Source organism: Mustela erminea, chromosome 13 (assembly GCF_009829155.1).
Source record: "Mustela erminea isolate mMusErm1 chromosome 13, mMusErm1.Pri, whole genome shotgun sequence".
Lineage (NCBI taxonomy): Eukaryota > Metazoa > Chordata > Mammalia > Carnivora > Mustelidae > Mustela > Mustela erminea.
The window spans coordinates 35,509,075-35,530,059 of NC_045626.1; the positions used below are offsets into that span (position 1 = coordinate 35,509,075).

Sequence of the window (20,985 nt, forward strand, 5' to 3'; positions counted from 1 at the left end):
TGGGACTGAGCGCCTTTGAAGGACTGACAGTTCTTCCTGTTTCTTATCACAGGGGTAATAAAGGCTACTCAAAGGAATCTGATACTCCTAGGTACTCCTCAACAGTCAGCCTCTAGTATTGAAATATGTGAGAGCACTTCCACTGAAACTTTACAGACTTTCTTTTCCTCTTCCAGAATCTTCCCCAGGTGTGACAGAGGTGACTATCATAGAGAAACCACCTGCTGAACGTCATATGATTTCTTCATGGGAACAAGTGAGTGTTGCCCTTTTGAATCCTCACATCCCTACAAAGAGAGCTCAACTCCCATCCTTCCTAAGAAGGAAAAATTAGGGCAGGAAGCTTGTTCTTACCTCAGGCCACAGCTGCCTTTAGGGTAGAGTTCACCCTTCTCTCTCTCTCTATTTGGGCATTCCCTTCAATTCCATACCATTTCCCCAGCCTGGAGCATCTCCTCTGAGCCCCACTGTCATTTGGAGGCAGTGGAACTTCAGAGTTTGATGCAACAGAGCTAAAAATCCAGCAAGGAAGGAAAAATTTAGTATTAATAAGCATGCTGGGCAGAATGTGGGTAAGTGTTACTGAGAAGTACTAAGCAGATTAATAGCTACTGCTTCCCCAACGCCTCCTCTGAATTTGTATCTATTTATTCAGTACAAGTTTTAAGTTTCTAAAATGGAACCAGGCATTATGATTGGTGTTGATTCCTGGGGATTCAGTGATAATCAAAAACCAGTTCCTTATCTCTTAATGTTACTGTCTAAGACATAGCATAGATCGTTATGAGTATAATTAACAAGCAGATTTAGCTCTTTGAGAGAGGCAGGCAAATAGCATTGTCAGGAAGCTTGACCTACTCTGGAGGTTAAAGGTTTTTCCCAAAGAGATTAGGAGAAGCTGTTAACCAGGTAGATGGTATCTGGGAAGTGGGCTTTCAACCTGTGTAAAGGCTTTGAAATGATAAGGATTAAATTTTCCAAGAGCATAAAGCAGGTCCCTGTGGCTGGTGCACAGGAGAGCAAGGGAGAGCGGTTGGCAAGGACCAGCACTGTTCTTTTGTGGGGGTTTGGAGAGGTGGGGTAGAGGAGGAGCAGAGGAAGAGAGAATCTTAAGTACATGGCGCTCGATCTAACAACCCTGAGTTCATGACTTGAGCTGAGATCAAGAGTTGGACACTTAATCAACTGAGCCACCCAGGTGTCCCTAAGCTTTTAGTTAACGTACAGTGCTATATCAGTTTCAGGTGTACAATATAGTAGTTTAACACTTTCATACATTACCCTGTGCTCATCACAAGTGCACTCCTTAATCCCCATCACCTATTTAACCCACCCCTTCCCCTCTGGTAATCATCAGTTTTTTCTCTATAATTAAGAATCTGTTTCTTGATTTGTCTCTCTCTTTTCTTCCTTTGATCATTTGTTTTGTTTCTTAAATTCCACATATGAATGAAATTGTTCGATATTTGTCTTTCTCTGACTTATTTCACTTAAGCATAATACACTCTAACTCCATCCATGTCCTTGCAAATGGGAAGATATCATTCTTTTTTATGGCTAATATTCCATTGTATGTATATGCCACATCTTGTTTATCCTTTTATCTATAGATGGAAACTTGGGCTGCTTCCTATTGTAAATAATGCTATTATATAAATGTGGGGGTGTATGTATCCCTTTGAATTACTGATTTTGTCTTCTTTGGGTAAATACCCAATAGTGTGATTGCTGGTTTATAGGCTAGTTCTATTTTTATCTTTTTGAGGAACCTCCGAACTGTCTTCTACAGTGGCTGCACTGTTTTGCATTCCGACCAAAGTGCAAAGGGGTTTCTTTTTCTCCATATCCTTGCCAGCCACCACCACCTGTTGTTTCTGTGTTGTTGATTTTAGCCATTCTTACAGGTGTGAGATGGTATCTCATTGTAGTTTTGATTTGCATTTCCCTGATGGCAAGTGTTGATGAGGATCTTTTCATGTGTCTGTTGGCCACCTGTATGTTTTCTTTGGAAAAACATCTTTTACTCATTTTATAATTGTATTATTTGATTTTTGGATGTTGAGTTTGATAAATGCTTTCTATATTTGGGATACTAACCCTTTATCAGATATGTTATTTGCAAATACTTTCTCCCATTCTGTAGCTTGTCTTTTGTTGTTTTCTTTGCTGTGCAGAAGTTTTTTATTTTTATATAGTCCCAACACAAAAGTTTATTTTTGCTTTTATTTCCCTTTAGGAGACATATCTAGAAAAAGTTGCTTTGGCTGATGTCAAAGAAGTTACTGCCTGTGTTCTTTTCTAGGATTTTTATAGCTTCAGGTCTCACATTTAGGTCCTTAGTCCATTTTGAATTTATTTTTGTGTACAGTATAAGAAAGTGGTTCTGTTTTTTTTCTTTTGCACGTCACTGTCCAGTTTTCCCAACATCATTTGTTGAAGAGACTGTCTTTTTCACATTGGATGTAATATTTCCTGCTTTGTCAAAGAGGGACCATATAATTGTGGGTTTATTTTTGGGTTTCCTATTCCATTTGTATTGATCTCTTTGTCTTTTTTCATGCCAGCATCATACTGTTTTGATTACTGCAACTTGATAATATAACTTGAAGTCCAGGATTATGATGCCTCCAGCTTTGCTTTGCTTTTTCAAACCTGCTTTGGCTATTTGGGGTCTTTGTGGCATGGCACAAATTGTTTGTTCACAGTTCTGTGAAAAATGCTGTTCATATTTTGATCAGGATTATATTAAATGTGTAGATTGCTTTGGGTAGCATAGATTTTTTTTTTATAGCACAACTTATATATTTCAAATGGACAAAAAATTAGTAACGTTTACAGTATCTTAAGATAAATTGCCTTTGAATGGGAGCTTCCTTTCCAGTACATTGAGGTCTACAAGACATATCTAGAAAATGTACTACTGTGGAAAATGATTGCTTAAATCGAATGGGGGAAAGGGGAGGGCCTGTGGATTCTCTTTTTGATTAATTGCTATAACACTGTCCTTCAGGCAGCTGAGGGAGTTTTATGTTTTCTTTAGACATCATTAGGCGCCGGAGCTCTTGCAGGACAACTTTGATGCTATATGAATTCTGCCATTTTACTAGCACTGATATGGCTCTTGGGTCCACCATTCCATTAGAACTATTAACTCCATTCATATTAATTTTTTTTTAAAGATTTTTTTATTTATTTGACAGAGAGACATCACAAGTAGGCAGAGAGGCAGGCAGAGAGAGAGAGAGGAGGAAGCAGGCTCCCTGCTGAGCAGAGAGCCCGATGCGGGACTCGATCCCAGGACCCTGAGATCATGACCTGAGCCGAAGGCAGCGGCTTAACCCACTGAGCCACCCAGGCGCCCCATATTAATTTTTGTTACAAATCTTACAAAGGGGGGTGCTTCTGGGTATTTAGGTCCACATTCTATTTCAAGGCTGTATATTCGGTTTTCATAAATTGTTCTTGGAGGCCCAATTATCATCCCTGTCCATCTTGTAAGTGTCATGTCTTCGTCATCTTCTAGACGCTAGCTAACTGTGCCATCTCCTACTCCTTTCTGGCCTTCTTCCAGTTCTTCCAACAGTCGAAAATTGCGAGGGACTTTTACTCCCGAGCCCGTGGTGGCTGCCATCTTGCATCGCTGTTGCTCGAAGGCCGGCCCCTTCTTCTAGCATAGATATTTTTAACAATATTTGTTTCTCCAGTCCATGAGAATGGAATGTTTTCCCATATGCATTGTCTTCAACTTCTTTCATCAGTGTTTTTGTTTTTGTTTTTAAAGAGAGAGAGAGCCTGCAAGCTGGGGCAGGGGCAGAGGGAGAGGGAGAATCCTCAAGCCAAGTCCCTGCTGGGCACAGAGTCCTACCCGGTGCTTAATCCCAGGACTCCGAAATCATGACTGGGGCTGAAATCAGGAGTCACACACTGAACCAACTGAGCCACCCAGGCACCCCTCTTTCATCAGTGTTTTATAGTTTTCTGAGCACTAGTTTTTCACCTTGTTGGCTAGATTTATTTCTAGGTATCTTATTATTTTTAGTGCAATTGGAAACAGGATTGTTTTGGGTTTTGTTTTTTGTGGTTTTTTTTAATGTATTGTTGGATTTGGTTTGCTAGTATTTTCTTGAGGATTTTTGCATCTATGTTCATCCAGGAGATTGGCCTGTATGTCGCTTTTTTAGTTATGTCTTTATCTTGTTTTGATAGCAGGGTACTGCTGGCCTTAAGGAATGAATTTGGAAATTTTCCTTCTCTTTCTGTTGTTTGAGAAGAGTATTAACTCTTTAAATGTTTGGTAGAATTCACCTATGAAACCCTCTGGCCCTGGACTTCTGGGGAGTGTTTTTAGCATTCAATTTCTTCGCTTGTTATTGGTCTGTTCAGATTTTCTATTTCTTCCTGTTTCCGTTTTAGGAGTTTATATGTTCTAGGAATTTATCCATTTTCTTCTAGGTTATCCAATTTGTTGGCATATAGTTTTTCATAATATTCTCTTATGGTTGTTTGTATTTCTGTGGTGTTATTTCTTCTCTCTCATTTTTGATTTATTTGAATTCTTTTTCTTTTTTTTCCTGATAAGTCTGGCCAGAGGCTTGTCAATTTTATTGATTTTTTTTTTTTTTCCCAAAGAAGCAGCTCCTGGTTTTATTGATCTGCTTTATTGTTTGTTGTTGTTGTTGTTGTTGTTGTTGTTGTTATCTTGGTGTCTATATCACTTATTTCTGCCCTAGGGTTTATTATTTTCTTCCTTCTGCTCCTCTTAGGCTTTGTTTTTTATTCTTTTCCAGTCTCATTTAGGTGTCAGGTTAGGTTGTTTGAGATTTTTCTTCTTGAGGTAGGCCTGTTTTGCTATATATAAACTTCTTAGAACCACTTTTGCTGTATCCCAGAGGTTTCGGACCATTGTATTTTCTTTTTTTTTTTTTTAAAGATTTTATTTATTTATTTGACAGAGAGAGATTACAAGTAGGCAGAGAGGCAGGCAGAGAGAGAGAGGAGGAAGCAGGCTCCCTGCTAAGCAGAGAGCCCGATGCGGGACTCGATCCCAGGACCCTGAGATCATGACCTGAGCCGAAGGCAGCGGCTTAACCCACTGAGCCACCCAGGCGCCCCGGACCATTGTATTTTCATTTTCATTTGTTTCCGCTTACTTTTTTGATTTCTTGTTTGATTTCTTGTTTGATTTCCTGGTTGACCTATTCATTGTTTAATAGCATATTATTTAACTTCCGTGTGTGTGTGTGGTCCTTCCAGATTTTTTCTTGTGGTTGACTTCTCATTTCATAGCATTGTGGTTAGAAGATATGCATGGTATGATTTCGATTTCTGTTTTTAAGATTTTATGTATTTGAGAGACGAGAGAGAGAAAGTGAGCACAAGCAGGGGTGTGGAGGGGCAGAGGAGAGGGAGAAGCAGACTCTCTGCTGAGCAGGGAGCCCACCACACAGGGCTTAATACCAGGACACGAGATCATGACCCAAGCTAAAGGCAGATGCTTAACAGACTGAGCCACGCAGGTGCCCCTGATTTCCATCTTCTTGAATTCATTGAGGTTTGTGGGCTAATAGGTGACCTGTTCTGGAGAATGTTCTGTGTGCACTTGAGAAGGATGTGTATTTTGGTGTTTTAGAATGGAATGTTCTGAATATATTTGTTAAATCTATCTGTTGGAGTGTCATTCAAACCCACTGTTTTCTTGTTGATTTCTGTTTACATGATCTATCCATTGATGTAAGTGATGTGTTAAAGTCCCCTAATAGCATTATTATATGTTTGTTATTAACTGTTTTATGTATTTGGGTGTTCTATGTTGGGTGCCTAAATATTTATAATTGTTATATCTTGTTGGAATGTTACCTTTATTATGGTATAGTGTCTTTTTTTATCTTTTGTTACAGTCTTTGTTTTAAAGTAAATTTTGTCCAATATAAGTATTACTACTCCTGCTTTTTTTTTTTTTTTTTTTTGACATGCGCTTCTGTGATAGATGTTTCTCCATCCCCTCGTTCTCAATCTGCAGGTGTCTAAAATGAGTTTCTTATATGGAGCGCCTGGATGGCTCAGTAGGTTTAGTGCTTGCCTTGGGATCAGGTCATGATCCCAGGGTCCTGGAACTGAGTCCTGCATTGAACTCCCTGCTCGGTGGGGAGTCTGCTTCTCACTCTGCCCCTTCCCACTGCAAATTCTCTCTCTCTCTCTCTCTCTCTCTCTCGCAAGAATAAATAAAATCTTTAAAAAAATAAAATGAGTCTCTTGTGGGTAGCATATAGATGGGTCTTGTGTTTTTATCCACTCTGTCACCCTTTATCTTTTGATGGGAGCATTTAGTCTATTTACATTCAAAGTAATTATTGATAGATACATATTTATTGCTACTTTATTACTTGTGTTTGTTTCTGAAGATTTTCTCAGATCCTTTCTTGTCTTTGATATTTTGCTGATTTTCTTTAATGGTATATTTGGATTTCTTTGTCTTTATATTTTGCATATTTATCAGTGGTTTTTTTATATGTGATTGCCATTAGGTTTGCATATAACCTCTCCTGCATATAGCATTATGTTTGAAGTTGATCGTTTCAGTTCAAACCCATTCTTTTCTCCTCTCTTCCCCACATTTTTGATATATGTTATTTTATATCCCTTTTGTGAGTTCTTTGATTTTTTTATAGCAAAATCCATTTTTATTCCTTTTGTGTTTCCTACCTTCGTACTGCCACTTTGGTCTCCCCTTTGCACTCAGAGGAGGTGTTTGCTCTTTATTATGAGAGCAAAGGAGAACCATTGAAATGTTTTAAGTAGGGAACTAGGAAGGTCAGATTTCTGCTTTGGAAAAATCACTTTGTCTGAGGAGTAGCAAATGGATTTGACAACAGGGCAAAAAATTACCCTGCCGTTTAATGAGTACCTGTTAACATGTGTCATTTAATTTATTTTAGTTAATCCATATAGTAACCCTGCAAGATAGGTATTGATACCTTCATGTTATAGATGAAGAAACTGAGGCTCAGGAAGGTGAAAGAATTTGTCCTGGTTCACATAGCTACCAAGTGGTGGAGCCTGAATTCAAACGCAGAGTTACCTGCCTCTAAGCACATGCCATGTCCGCTCTGCCAGGCTGTCCCCGTAATAGAGGCCAGCACTGTGGCAGCCTCCTCCTGGTCACAGCACAGTATGTGTGCAGGTTCAGGGCCTGCCAACAGGGCTCACCCTCCCTGGGTGGAACCAGCAGCACTTTCTCGGGCAGCTCGGTAATTGGTAGTTCAGGTTTATCTCCTGGACCTCAGCTCAGCCACCACTCCAGCTCCTCATGGGCTGTCTTAGCTCACACCCTCATTTCCATTCACAGTTCATAATAGAAAAGAGGATTCTAGAACAGTGTATATCTCTTGACTTCTTACTCGCTGATTGGACAGAGCCTGCTTCTGGTGCAGCTATGCCAGCCTGGCTTTGCTGGCATTGTTACGGTCCTCTGATCCTTTAGGGAGAGCTGCTTTTGTGAGAGCGAGATCGTAGTATTTTCCTATCTGCCTAAGAGGGGGAGATTCCTGGCTTGGAAAGCCGAGTTCATAGACCTGGGTGGGAGGATGAGAGGGTAGGAATGCCTTATCCTGGGTGGAACACCATTAAGGGTGTATCATATCATGTATCTTATTTAATGAAGTAACTTCTGAGGCATAGTCTTCCTTGTGTCTTACACTAGATATTCCCCCAGAACTCTCTAAGATGACTTTATTCATTTGTCCTCATTGAACTTGTAGTTTATTCATTTGGAGCCTCCCTTCCATGCCTGGTTTTTAGGGCTGGAATGTGCCTCTGATCTCATACAGATCTAATCTGCCTTCTTGAGATGCATCTTTATCAGGCTCTCTTCAGCTGAGACTGACGTTTAGGGGAAGGTGGTTATAGCACTTGTTTAATCGCCATTGAAGATCTGAAAGAAGTAAAAGGTAAGTGTGAGAGAAAGAGATTTTTAGCTTACTGAAACCATCAATGCAACATTTTCTTTAGGCATACTCAGTTGCAGAAATTTCTGTGAAAGCACCCAGAATAATAAGATACATTGATTTGGAATTTCCCATTGAGTCCTTTACTGGCGATATCCCACACTTAATTAAAGCACAGATAGTATTAAGATCAGTAACAGAAATTCACTTGAGTGGTTCCTTGGTTGAGCTTTTTGGAGGCTTGTGGGATACAAAAAAGCTAATGTGTGGACGAAGACAATAGAAGGAGATTGGACTGTGTACTTTTGTTTTAAGACTCAGTTTTTCACACTTTTTTTCTGATTATGCTAGATAAAACCTGGTTACTACAGAAAATGTGGAAAACACACAAAAAAATTAAAAAATGAAAAGTCCTATAGGACCTCACCACTTAGAGACAATCACTGTTAGTCCACTTTTAGTTGTGTGGGTAGATGGAGGGTGACCAATGAGTAGTGTGCTATTGGGACCCCGGAAGAGTCCATAATGGGAAGTGGTTCACGGACTTCCTGAAATGTATGTCAAATTTACTAATACGTACCTTTTTCTGCAGAGCTATTTTTTCCAATTTTGAAAGGGACTTATAACCTTTAAGAACAGGTTTTTGTAATAATTTTTTCTTTTTTTTTCTTTTCTTTTTTTTTTTAACTGAAGCATAGTTGACTTTCGATGTACATTAGTTTCAGGTATTCAACGTAGTGATTTGACAAGTTTACACAGTATGCTTTGCTCACCACACATGTAGCTACCATCCATCACCATACAGGGCTATAACAGTACCATTGACAGTATTTCTTAAGCTGTGCCTTTTATCCCCATGACTTATTCATTTCATTTCAGCCTGTACTTTCCCCTTCCCCTTAACCACTTTTGCACATCCTCTGCCTCCAGCAACCATCAGTTCTTTGCACTTTTGGGTCTGTTTCTACTTTTTCTTTGCTTGTTTTTTTAGATTCCCCATTTAAGTGTAATGATGTGGTATTTATCTTCATCTTTCTGGCTCATTTCATTTGGTATAATATCCTGTAGGTCTGTGCATGTTGTTGCAAATGGCAAGATTGTATTTTTTTTCATTCTTTTGTATGGCTGAATAGTATTCCATTGTACATATATAGTACATTTTCTTTATTCATCTTGGTTTCCATATCTTGGCTATTGCAAATAATGTTGCAAGAAATGTAGAGATACCTGTGTGTTTTGAAATAGTGTTTTCATTTTGGTGGGGGGTGGGGTTCTGGAATTACCCAGTTCTGGAATTACTAGATCATAAGGTAGTTCTATTTTTAATTTGTTGAGAAGTCTCCATACTGTTTCTCTCAATGGCTTCACCAATTTACATTCCTACCAATAGTGCACAGAGGCTTTTTTTTTTTCCTCCACATCCTCACCAATACTTGTTTCTTATCTTTTTGATTTGAGCCATTTTGATGGCTGGACAGTGGATATCTATCATCACGGTTTGATTTGCATTCCTCTGATGATAAGTGATATTGAACATCTTTTCATGTGTCTCCTGGCCATCTGTGTGTCTTCTTTGGAAAAATTCGGGTTCTTTGCTCATTTTTAATTTGGATTATTTGAGAGTTTTTGGTGTTAAATTGTAGAAGTATTATATAAATTTCACTGGGTGCCTGGGTGGCTCAGCAGGTTAAAGCCTCTGCCTTCGGCTCAGGTCATGATCCCAGGGTCCTGGGATCGAGCCCTGCATCGGGCTCTCTGCTCAGCAGGGAGCCTGCTTCCTCCTCTCTGCCTATTTGTGATTTCTCTCTCTCTGTTAAATAAATAAATAAAATCTTTAAAAAAAAGTATTATATACATTTCAGATATTAACCCCTTATTTCATACACCATTTGTGACTATGTTCTCCCATTCAGTAGGCTGCCTTTCATCTTATTGATGGTTTCCTTTGCTGTGCAAAAACTTTTTGTGTTGGCATAGTCTCAACACTTTACTTTTGCTTTTGTTTCCCTTGCCTGAGGAGACATATCTAGAAATAGAGTAAGGTTTTCATTCAAAATAGAGGTAGAATTTTATGTGTTATTTGTTGGTACCTACTTTTGTCACTTAAGCAGTGGAGGGCAGAAGCTTTGAGCCCATCTGAAACTCCCTTACCCCAGTTACTTACCCAGGTGGTTCCTGAAGAGTGTGATTGCACAGGAGCAGGCTTGGTAGGGCTCCCTGACTTGTGCCTGCCCCAGGAAGTGCCTATCCCAGAGGAGCAGGAAGGTCTCCAGGGGCTGATGATTCCTACTTCTCTAGAAAACTGGCCTTAAAGACTTTTCTGCTTGGAGACACCCCAGCCAGGGCCCGGTTGCCGTGTGGGACACCTGCTGTTCGCAGCTACTCAGTACACCAGGGTGATAGAGGTCCTCCCAGAAGAGGCCGCTACTGCTGCCCTGCCCCTCGGGACAGATGCGGCCCCTGGGGAGGCTCACTGAGATAAGATAGGGGAGTAAGGCTGGGGCCACACCAATGCGAGGAGAACAGTCTGGATGGAGTAGGAAGGAATCTTCCAGCAGCTCTAGGCCCATCGCTAGATGATACACCTTCTTTGGGTCTCCTGTTCTTCGTCCATGAAAGAAGTAGTTTGAAATCAGTATTACTGAAGGGACTCATCCAGTTCTAATATTTTGTGATTCTTTGGGGAAAACATGGGAAGAAAAGGCTAAAAACTAAAACTTAAATGACCATATACCTGCTGCAGTCGTCTCAGGTTGGAGGAATAAGAGAACCACTTCTTTCCATGTTCATGGTTTCCCCCGTTTCTATTCCCTATAAGGCACTTCCAGTCTGCCTGGTTGTTGTAGTTGTCTGAGTCATGTACAGCGTGCCTGCTGCCTGCCTCTTGTGATGATGGTAGTTCATAAAACCCAACATCTGTACGGAGCTTTTCATCTTTCAGGCACGATGACAGCATCTGCCTCCTCACACTCACAGCATCCTGGTGTCAGGAGAGTCCTATTATTAAGTATTTCAGTGGCATTTCATAGTTGCAGAGAGCTTCACAATTCTTGATTGGTTAGACTTTCGAATCCCCAGATAAAAATTCAATTTACTGATGGTGAAACTATGGCCTACAGAGACCAAATGATTTGGCAGAATATCTCCTCTCTTTGTAGGCTCACTTTTCCTACAGTCTACAGAGAGTGGGTTGTGAACCTTCTTGCAGATCTGTCCTTCACATGCCCTGCTCTGAATCTACTATAAGCCTTCCCGGTGGGAGGGAGCAGCCCGGGACACTTTGTCACCAGGGAGCCTTTCACCTCGTGCTCCTGCTCTGCTCTGGGAGCCCTTCTGTGTTCTCCACAGCTCAGTCCCTCCCTCTCCAGGGCTTCGCTTCTTGCTGCTCCACTGGCATCCATTCTAGAAGGTCTCCTTATCTCTTTAAAATTAAAAACAAAACCTGTAACCTTGAGTTTTCCTCTAGCTACTTGGCCATTTGTGCCTTTGTTTGCACAGCCAAGCATGTGGAAAAATGGTCTAAATCAAGCGTCAGTGCACTTTTTTTTTTTTTTTTTTTTAAAGATCAGAGAGTAATGTTTTGGGTTCGGGGGCTGTATTCTCCCTTAGCCAGCCATCTCTGCCATGGTAGCACTGAAAGCAGGCACAGGAAGTGCTGAAATGTATGGGCATGACAGGGTCCCCAGAAAACATTTCCAAAAACAGTGGCAGGGTGGAGATATTCAGGGGGCCATGGTTTGCTAACCCCTGGTCGAAGTTATCAGCCTCTTCCTTCACCTCCCAGTTAGTCTTCATCCTTCTACAGCCTCTCTTTCTCTACTACCATTCCGTGGACACCGCTGCCACAAATCACCGGGGACCACGTCACTGCTGAATCCATCTTTGTCTCACGTGGCATCTCCTGCATTTCTGTCCACCACTCCCTTCTCTGCCCTGCTCTCTCCTTGGAGTCTGTGGCACCACCCTCTACCCCGTTATCTCCACACTTACAAGATACATATTTGTCTCTGTAGAAATTAGAAATGTGTTTGGCTCAAGGAAATATAATATTAAACTAAGAATAGCTTAAACGAATAGGAATGAATATTTCTTGCATAATAAGACCTGAGGTGGACAGTTGCAGTAGTTTCATCAGCCCTAACCTGTTAAGCCATTATCACTAATTCTCTCAGCCTTGTCTTTTTTTTTTTTTAATTTTAAATTTTATTTTATTTGTTTATTTGACAGAGAGAGGGGCAGCAAGAGAGGGAACACAAGCAGGGGGAGTGGGAGAGGGAGAAGCAGGCTTCCTTCAAAGCAGGGAGCCTGATGCGGGGCTCAATTCCAGGACCCTGGGATCTTGACCTGAGCCAAAGGTGACGCTTAATGACTGAGCCACCCACGTGCCCCTCAGCCTTGTCTTTTAAGGGGCCAAATGACTGCTACAGCCCCACCTGTCACCTGCAAGCTCAGGGCAGGAAGAAGTAAGGGAAGTTGCCAGCTGTATCTGTCACCTTTTAACAGGAGAACAGAAGTTTTTCTAAAGCCACCCCCACTCATTGGACTTGGATTTACATTTGAATGTCCTGCACTTATTGTAGAGGAGGGCCTAAAAACAAGTAATGAACTGGGCACATTGCCATCTCAGACAAAATTAGGGTTCTGTCAAGGAGGAAGATGGATTTAAGTAAGTAATTCATGCCACAGCCTTCTCTGAACCTAGCTCCATTCCTTTTGGTTCTTAGGGCCCAGTATGATATTTATTCCATAACACTTAAAAAAAATTTTTTAATCTTTACTAAATGAGTGAAATAGATAAAATACAAAGGTCAGAAAGAATATAGAACTTTCCTGAGGTGACCCACCTTCATTTCCATAAGCATTCTTTAATTTTGTCCCCAAGAATCAGGCTGCACAGCCAATGTCTCAGAATCAAGGAGGCTGCAGCGGCTGGGGCTTCTCCCACAAATTCCCCCAGGTGTAGAAACCTTTTGACTAGTTAAGCCAGGGGCATTGCTGTTGGAAGGCCACCACCAAGACAGAGGTTCCAGTTAACTAGCCCCCCCACTTTTTAGGTGGGTGTTTGAGGATGTGTTTGAGAATTCTCGTGGAGGTCTCTCACTACGCCTTCACAGCCCATCCATGTTTTCCTTTTACTACATGGGACATCCTCCCTGAGAAGAGTTTTGGTAGAGGGAGTTGTCCTCACCGCTTCAATTTCCAGTTTGATTTTAGTGCAGTGGGCATCCTGGGAAGTTCCTCCTCTGCTGTGGTTGCAAATGCGGCAGGTGGAGAGCCTGCCCAGCATGGACAAGCACTTTCAGAAACGTGAATTTCTGTGCCGTAGCCCCTTTGCCTACCTGATCCTACATCTTCTGCCCAGCCCGCTTCCCCAGTCCAGTGCCCTCTGAAAAGGAGGCAGTGGTGGGGGAAGCAGGGGAAAGTGGACAGCTCTTAGCCATTGCCTCCAGGCTCAGGCAGTGCTCAGGAAGGTTTTCTGGAAATGAAGCTGATAGCTCCCAAAATACCAGAGTGTATGCAGCAGTCACACAGTTTGTGCTGGCCTCTGTCTAGCATAGCTTAAGGAAGCTATTGTAGTTAGCTGCTTTAGAAGAAAAGAAAAACAAAAATTGGGATCTCTGTGACAGAATCAGCATTGGGCTACAGAGATTGCTGTATCATGTTGATGCCACCTTATTATTTCAGAAACTCGTCAGCAGTGAGATTCTCCCTTCTTGACTTTCTCCCCAAATCCTCCTTCCAAGCCTGATACTCCCTCTTTCATTCACTTTCTGCTTATCTTCCCCATGCCCCACAAAATAAAGACAGCGTGAACCTGGTAGGGAGAAGCCCTCTGAAATTGGCAGATTCTTACCTACAGAAGAGCACTCTCTTTCCGATTGGACAAGAGAGAAATTAAATTGTCAGTAGCTCCAAGTCACTTGCCAGGGTAGAGGAGCCACCTTAAAGTGTACTCTGAGCGCCCCACTCTGAAGGAAGGGACTGAAACCCTGGAGGACCAGCCACAGTCTGGGGTGCCCTGTGGTGAGGTCTGCAGCCAGGAAACAGCAGAACCAGGGCCCACAGTAATTTTTATAAGAATGACAATGCAGGCTTAAGATTTTCATGAACTTGTTCTCTGTGATATTTTGTATGTTTATATTAATATTTCAATGTATGAAAATTTTATTTCACTGATTTTTGTTCTGTGTTTATGAATCCTGAATAATTTTTTCTGTGATGTCATAAAATAATATCAGAATTTCTTCTTTGAGTAAAATAAATACCATAATAAATGTTACAATCATTGCTACTGAAATTCTGCAGCTTAACTTAAAAGATGACCAATGCCACCTTAGTTCTTCTCAACTAGGACTTCATGGAATCCAGGTTAGAAAGGATAGACCATTGTTTTCACATCTCCACCACTAGGTGGCACTAGGGACCAAAAATCTCAGAGTAGATGCTGGACTTAGCTGGTGACAGAAGGAACAAGGATTTTGTCAGAACACTGAAAGTTGTAGGCTTCCTGTGCTAGGGTTCTGGGGATGGGAGAAAGTCACTCTGTATACACACTTTTTCTCTCTGAGAGCACATAGGATGTGCCATTCAGGAGGCACTAGGAGCAAATCCAGGCAACTTACTAGGTAGGAAAATAAATAAGCTGAGAAGTCTAAGACGGCTTTAGGTTGCACATCTGTGAAATTGGGAACTAGATGGCAAAAGATCAAACAAAATTGATCACAATGTGTATTTTCATTCATAGATCAGGAAAATGAATAACCCATTTTATTAAAATGACAGCTATTGGGAATATAGTAATTTTAAATCACTGCTTAAAATCACGTGCAAGTTTGAAGTTTTCTTCTCACCTATGTTTCTTGAAGATGCTGTTCTAAAATCTTAATTACCTGCCAAACTCACACCCTCTCCTGCCTCCGGTGGTTTTTTAGACTGTGTTAGAGATTATTCTTGAGCCTGGATTCAGACTATGAGGTGGCCTCATAGTCACTGAGCTAGTGGCAGAATTGGAAAGTAAACTCAGATTGTCCTGCTAGGTTCTAACTTGCGTGCATTGCCTGCCTAGAACTGACCAGCAATTCGATCTAGAGCAGTGTTCAGTATCTCATCTCACGGGTCCAATAAGCCAAAAGTTTTGGGTGAAGTTACTGATACGTTCCCCTTCTGTCTATATAACCTTGATAAAAAGGCAGCCTGAAGGGTTCAGGAAAGGAAGTGAAGAACCTGTTCTTCTGTCTGCTCCAGGGGCTTCATTGGCTAGAGAAGACAGTCAGGCATGTGCACAGATGTGAGTTACTTGGAACTTAAGGGTGTGCTCCTGGGACCTCTTGAAAGGATACTAAGCTATTTCTTTATTCTTTTCCGTTACCAGATTGGATGATTTGCTATCCATATGAGACAGTTGTTCATGTCCTGTTGTACATTTTTACTTTCTAAGAACTTTCAGAACTCTTAGGTTTATTTCATTAAATGTTCTAGAAGTCTATACTCTTTGAAGATATTCTCATTTATCCAATAATTTGTTTCGGAAAGTAATTTAGGAGCATGGGTCTGGAATTTATGGCAGTGATCGTTTTCCTTCAATATCATCAGAACTTTGCCCAGATTTTCCTCTCAAACGTTGTTCCTTCTGATCTTCCTCCTCAGCTGCTCCTTTAGGCTTTTCTCCAGCTAACCTCTCTGCCTGGAGGCATTGTCCAAACCGAGCAGATACCTACACTGTCTTATCTGATGAGGCAAAACAGAGATCCAACTGGTGACTGTCCTGTAGACTCTCCCTCTCTAACAGAGTTGTTTTTGTTTTAAATGTTAGTGAGATATAATTGACATACATTATTGTGTTAGTTTTAGAACATAATAGTTTGAGAGAGATATATATGTAATAATTGATATCTATATCCACACACATAATGATTATCATAATCATACCATAACTTGCATCACCACATATACTTCTGTTTTACTTTTCTTATAATGAGAATTCTTAAGATTAACACTCCTAGCAACTTCTCAAATACACAGTACAATATTATCAACTGCAGTCCCCTTGCTGTATTTTATATCCCCCGACTTATTTATAACAGGAAATTTGCCCTTTTTGACTCATTTTTGCCCACGCCTCACCAAGCTAGGAGTTTGCTTGTTTGTTTAGATTCCACATGTGAGTGAAGTCATGCAGTATTTGTCTGATTTTTTCACATAGCATAATGCCATTGAAATGCAGCCACGTTGTCACAAATGGCAAGATTTCATTCTTTTTATGGCTGAATTATATTCCATTGTGTGTGTATGTCTCTCTCTGTGTGTATACCGTATACTTTCTTTATTCAGCCATTGGTGGACACTTGTTTTTTTTCCCATATCTTGGCTGTTAAATATAGTGCTACACAGAAACAGGGATACATAGATCTTTTTGAATTCGCGTTTTTGTTTTCTTTACATAAATACCCAGAAGTGGAATTGCTGCTTCATATGGTGGTTCCTATTACTAATTTTTTGAAGAAACTCCATACTGTTGTCCATAGTGACCGCACCAGTTTATATTCCCACCCGCAGTGCACAGGCATCCCCTTTTCTCCACATCCTCGCAAACACTTGTTTGTGTTTTTGATAATAGCCATTCTAACAGGTGTGAGATGACACCTTGCTGTGATTTCAGTTTGCATTTTCCTGATGATTAGTGATGTTGAGCACCTTTTCATACACTTACTGTCCATCTGTATGTCTTATTTGGATGTCTATTTATTTCCTCAATCCATTTGTAAATTGTATTTTTTTTCTACTGAGTTGTAGGAGTTCTTTATATATTTTAGATATAACCCCTTATCAGGTAAATGAGTTGCAAATATTTTCTCCCATTCACTAAGTTACCTTTTTTTTTTTTTTTTTTAAAGATTTTATTTATTTATTTGACAGAGAGAAATCGCAAGTAGATGGAGAGGCAGGCAGAGAGAGAGAGAGAGAGGGAAGCAGGCTCCCTGCTGAGCAGAGAGCCCGATGCGGGGCTCGATCCCAGGACCCTGAGATCATGACCTGAGCCAAAGGCAGCGGCTTAACCCACTGAGCCACCCAGGCGCCCACTAAGTTACCTTTTTATTATGTTGTTGGTTTCCTATGCTATACCTAACAAGTGAAATATCCCACTTGCTTATTTTAGCTTTTGTTGTTTTTGCTTCTGGTGCCAGATAGAAAAAAACATTGCCAACACCAGTGTCAAGGAGTTTACTCTGTGTGCTTTGTTCTAGGAGTTTTATGGTTTTAGGTCTTATATTCAACTCTTGAATCCATTTTGAGTTGATTATTGTATATGGTGTATGTTGAGTTAGTGGTTGAATTAGTTCTTTTGCATGTGTCTCTCCAGTTTTCCCAACACTATTTTTTGAAGATGCTATCCTTTCTGCATTGTATTTTCTTGGTTCCTTTATCCGAAATTAACTGACCATGTATAGGTGGGTTTATTTCTGGGCTCTCTTGATCTGTGTGTTTGTTTTTATGCCAGTACCACTCAATTTTAAATATAATAGCTTTGTAACATAGTTTGAAATAAAAACTGTAATGCCTTTAGCTTTGTTCTTTTTTCTCAAGATTGCTTTGGCTCTTTGGGTCTTCTGTGATTCCACACAGAATTTAGGACTGTTTTTTTTCTGTTTCTGTGAAAAATATCATTGGAATTTGAATAGGGATTGTATCCCTATTCTTCCAGTCCATGAACACGTTATCTTTTCATTTTTTTTGAATTTTCTTCTGTTTCTTTTATTAGTGTCATAGGAATTGCAGTGTATAGGTCTTTCACTTCCTTCATTAAATTTATTCCTAGGTATATTATTCTTTTTAATAAGTTTAAAAGTCGTAAAAAAGTTTTAAAAGTTGTAAATGAGGTTGTTTTCTTAATTTCTCTTTCTGATAGTTTGTAACTAGTGTATAGAAATGCAGTTGATTTTTGTATATTGCTTTTGTATCCTGCAATTTTACTGAATTTAGTTATTCTAATAGTTTCTTTTTGATGGGGTCTTTAGAGTTTTCTCTAAATAATAGGTCATTTGTAGATAAAGATTGTTTTCTTTCTTCCTTTCTGATTTTTATGCCTTTTATTGCTTTGTCTTGCCTGATTTTTCTGGCTCTGGCTTCTAGTACTATATCTAGAGCGGGCATCATTGTGGTGTTCCTGACCTTAAAAGAAAAGCTTTCAGCTTCTTATTGAGTATGATGCTTGATGTGGTTTGTCATATACAGCCTATATGCCTCTCTCTCTCTCTCTATATATATATATATGGCCTTCATTATGTTGAGGTATGTTCTCTCCCTACTCACTTTGTTGAAAGTTTTTATTATAAATATATATTGAATTTTGTCAAATGCTTTTTCTGAAACTACTGAGATGATCATATGATTTTTATACTTAATTTTGTTAATGTGATATATCACATTAATTTTTCAACGTTGAACGATCCTTTCATGTCTGGAATAATCCTGCTTGATCATAGTGTGTGATCCTTTTATGTATTGTTGGTTTTGGTTTGCTAATACTTGGTTGAGAATTTTTGCATCTATGTTCAGCAGGATTATTGGCCTGTGATTTTCTTTTCTTATAGTGCCTGTGTCTAGTTTTGGTTGTAAAGTAATGCCAGCCTCATAAAATGAGTTTGGAATTGTTTGAGAAGGAGTTGTATTAATAATTGTTTAAATGTTTGGTAGAATTCAGTTATGAAGCCATCTAGTCCCAGACTTTTGTTTGGAGGTTTTGGTTACAGATTCAATCTCCTTAATAGTAATTTGCCAGTTTAGATTTTCTGTTTCTTCATGATTCAGTCTTAGTAGGTTGAATGTCTCTAGGAATTTGTCCATTCTAGGTTTTCCAGTTTGTTGGTATATAATTACTTGCATTAGTTTTTTTCATCCTTTGTATTTCTGTGGTATCTCTTATAATGTCTCCTTTTTCATTTCTGATTTGAGTCCTCTTTTTGTCTTGGGAATTCTAGCTAAAGGTTTATCTTTTTTTTTTTTTTTTTTTAAGAAGCTCTTAGTTTCACTGATATTTTCTGTCATCCTCTTATTCTTTATTTCATTTATTTTTGCTCTAATCTGCTATTTCCTTCCTTTTCTTAATTTTGGCTTAGTTCATCTTTTTCTAGTTCTTGAGATGTAAATTTAGATTGCTTATTATAGATCTTTTTTATTTCTTATATAGGCTTTTCTCATTATAACTTCCCTCATAGACCTACTTTTGCTAAATTCCTACGTTTGGGCATGTTGTGTTTCCATTTTCATTTGTCACAAGATATTTATTATTTCTCTTTTTATTTCTTTTTTGAGCCATTGGTTGTTCTGAGCAAGTTGTTTAATTTCTGCATATTTGTGAACTTTCCAGTTTTTATCTAATTGATTTTTAGCTTCATACCATTGTGATTAGAAAGATATTTGATAGGATTTCTGTCTTTTTAAATTTATTAAGACTTGTTTTGGGGCCTAACATATGATCTGTCCTGAAGAATGTTCCATGTGCGCTTGAGAAAAATGTGTATTCTGCTTGTGGATTAAGTTCATCTGGTCTAATGTTCATTTAAGTCCAGTGTCTATTGATTTGCTGTCTGGATAATCTATTCATTGATGAAAGTGGGTATTGAAGACTCCTATTATTATTGTATTGGTGTCTATTTCTCCCTTTAGACTTACTAATAATTTGATTTATATATTTAAGTGCTCCTATATTTGGTGCATAAATATCCTCATGTTGTTTGTTTCCTAGTACAGTCTTTGTCTTAAAACTTTGTTTCTTAGCACAGTCTTTGTCTTAAGACTTTGTTTCCTAGTACAGTCTTTGTCTGAAAGTATATTTATCTTGCTGATAACAGGTAAAGCTACCTCTGTTTTTATTATTTCTGTTTGCATGAAATGTTTGTTTCCATCCCTTCACTTGGAATCTTTGTGTGTCCTTAAAGCTGAATTTAGACTCATGTAGGTACCATACAGTTGGGCTTGTTTTTAAATCCAGTTAACCACTATGTCTTTTTTTCTTTAATAGTTGACATACAGTATTGTATTAGTTTTAGGTGTATAATGTAATGATTTGAAATTTATATATATTATGAGATGATCACCACGATAAGTTCTCTTTACCATCTGTCGTTATACAAAGTTGCTACAGTATTATTGACTGTATTCCCTAATGTACTGTACATCCTTATGATTTATTTGTTATACCTGTAAGTTGCACCTCTATCCCTTTTACCTATTTTTTCCATTCCTTACTCCCCTCCTCTCTGGCAATTACCAATTTGTTCTCTGCATTTATGAGTCTGTTTCTATTTTGTTTTGTTCATTTTCTTTTATTTTTTAGATTCCATATATAAATGAAATCATACGGTATTTGTTTTTCTCTGATTTATTTCACTTAGTATAATTTCCCTTTAGGTCTATCTATTTTATTGCAAATGGTAAGATTTCATTCTTTCCTATGGCTGAATAATACTCCACTGTATTTACTTTTAATTGAATTATTTGGGGCTTTTTGGGGTTCAGTTGTATGTATGTAATATCCAAAATTTATGGATTTTGGATATTAACCCCTTACTGGATATATCATTTGCAAATATTATCTCCCTTTTCTTTTTGTTGATGTTTTCCTTTGCTGTTCATTTTTTTAGTTTAATGTAGTCCTATTTTGTTTATTTTTGTTTTATTGCTCTTGTCTGAGGAAATAGATCCAAAAAATTGTGACTGAGACCAATGTCCAAGAGTTTCCATGTGTTTTCTTTTAAGACTCTTACAGTTTCGGGTCTTACATTTAAGTCTTTAATCCATTTTGAGGTAAATTCTGTGGATGGTATGAGAAAGTGGTTCAGTTCCATTGTTTTGCATGTGGCTGTCCAGTTTTCCCAGCAGCATTTGTTGAAGAGACTCTTCTCCCCATTGTGTATTCTTTCCACCTTTGTTGTAGACACATACAGGTATGGGTCTGTTTCTGGGCTCTCTATTCTCGTTCTATTGGTCTATGTGTCTGCTTTTGTGCCAGTATCCTATGGTTTGGATTACTATAGCTTTT

General features: G+C 39.2%; 1 protein-coding gene and 1 long non-coding RNA gene across 5 annotated transcripts in view; both read left to right on the forward strand.

Annotated features, from left to right (window-relative positions):
* The window catches only part of TPGS2 (tubulin polyglutamylase complex subunit 2), a 62,068-nt gene that overhangs the window by 5,384 nt on the left and 35,699 nt on the right, over positions 1–20,985 (forward strand). For 3 of the 4 annotated variants that reach the window (XM_032310990.1, XM_032310991.1, XM_032310993.1), the window contains exon 2: positions 177–256. In XM_032310990.1, coding sequence (XP_032166881.1) covers positions 177–256 — 80 coding nt within the window. Of the gene's footprint in view, positions 1–52; positions 92–176; positions 257–20,985 lie in introns of all 4 variants that reach the window. The other variant, XM_032310992.1, reaches the window with a different exon arrangement.
* Positions 6,729–9,177, forward strand: LOC116572183. Its single transcript, XR_004278151.1, has 3 exons — positions 6,729–7,508; positions 7,798–7,950; positions 9,167–9,177. It is a non-coding gene; the product is annotated as an uncharacterized LOC116572183 (long non-coding RNA).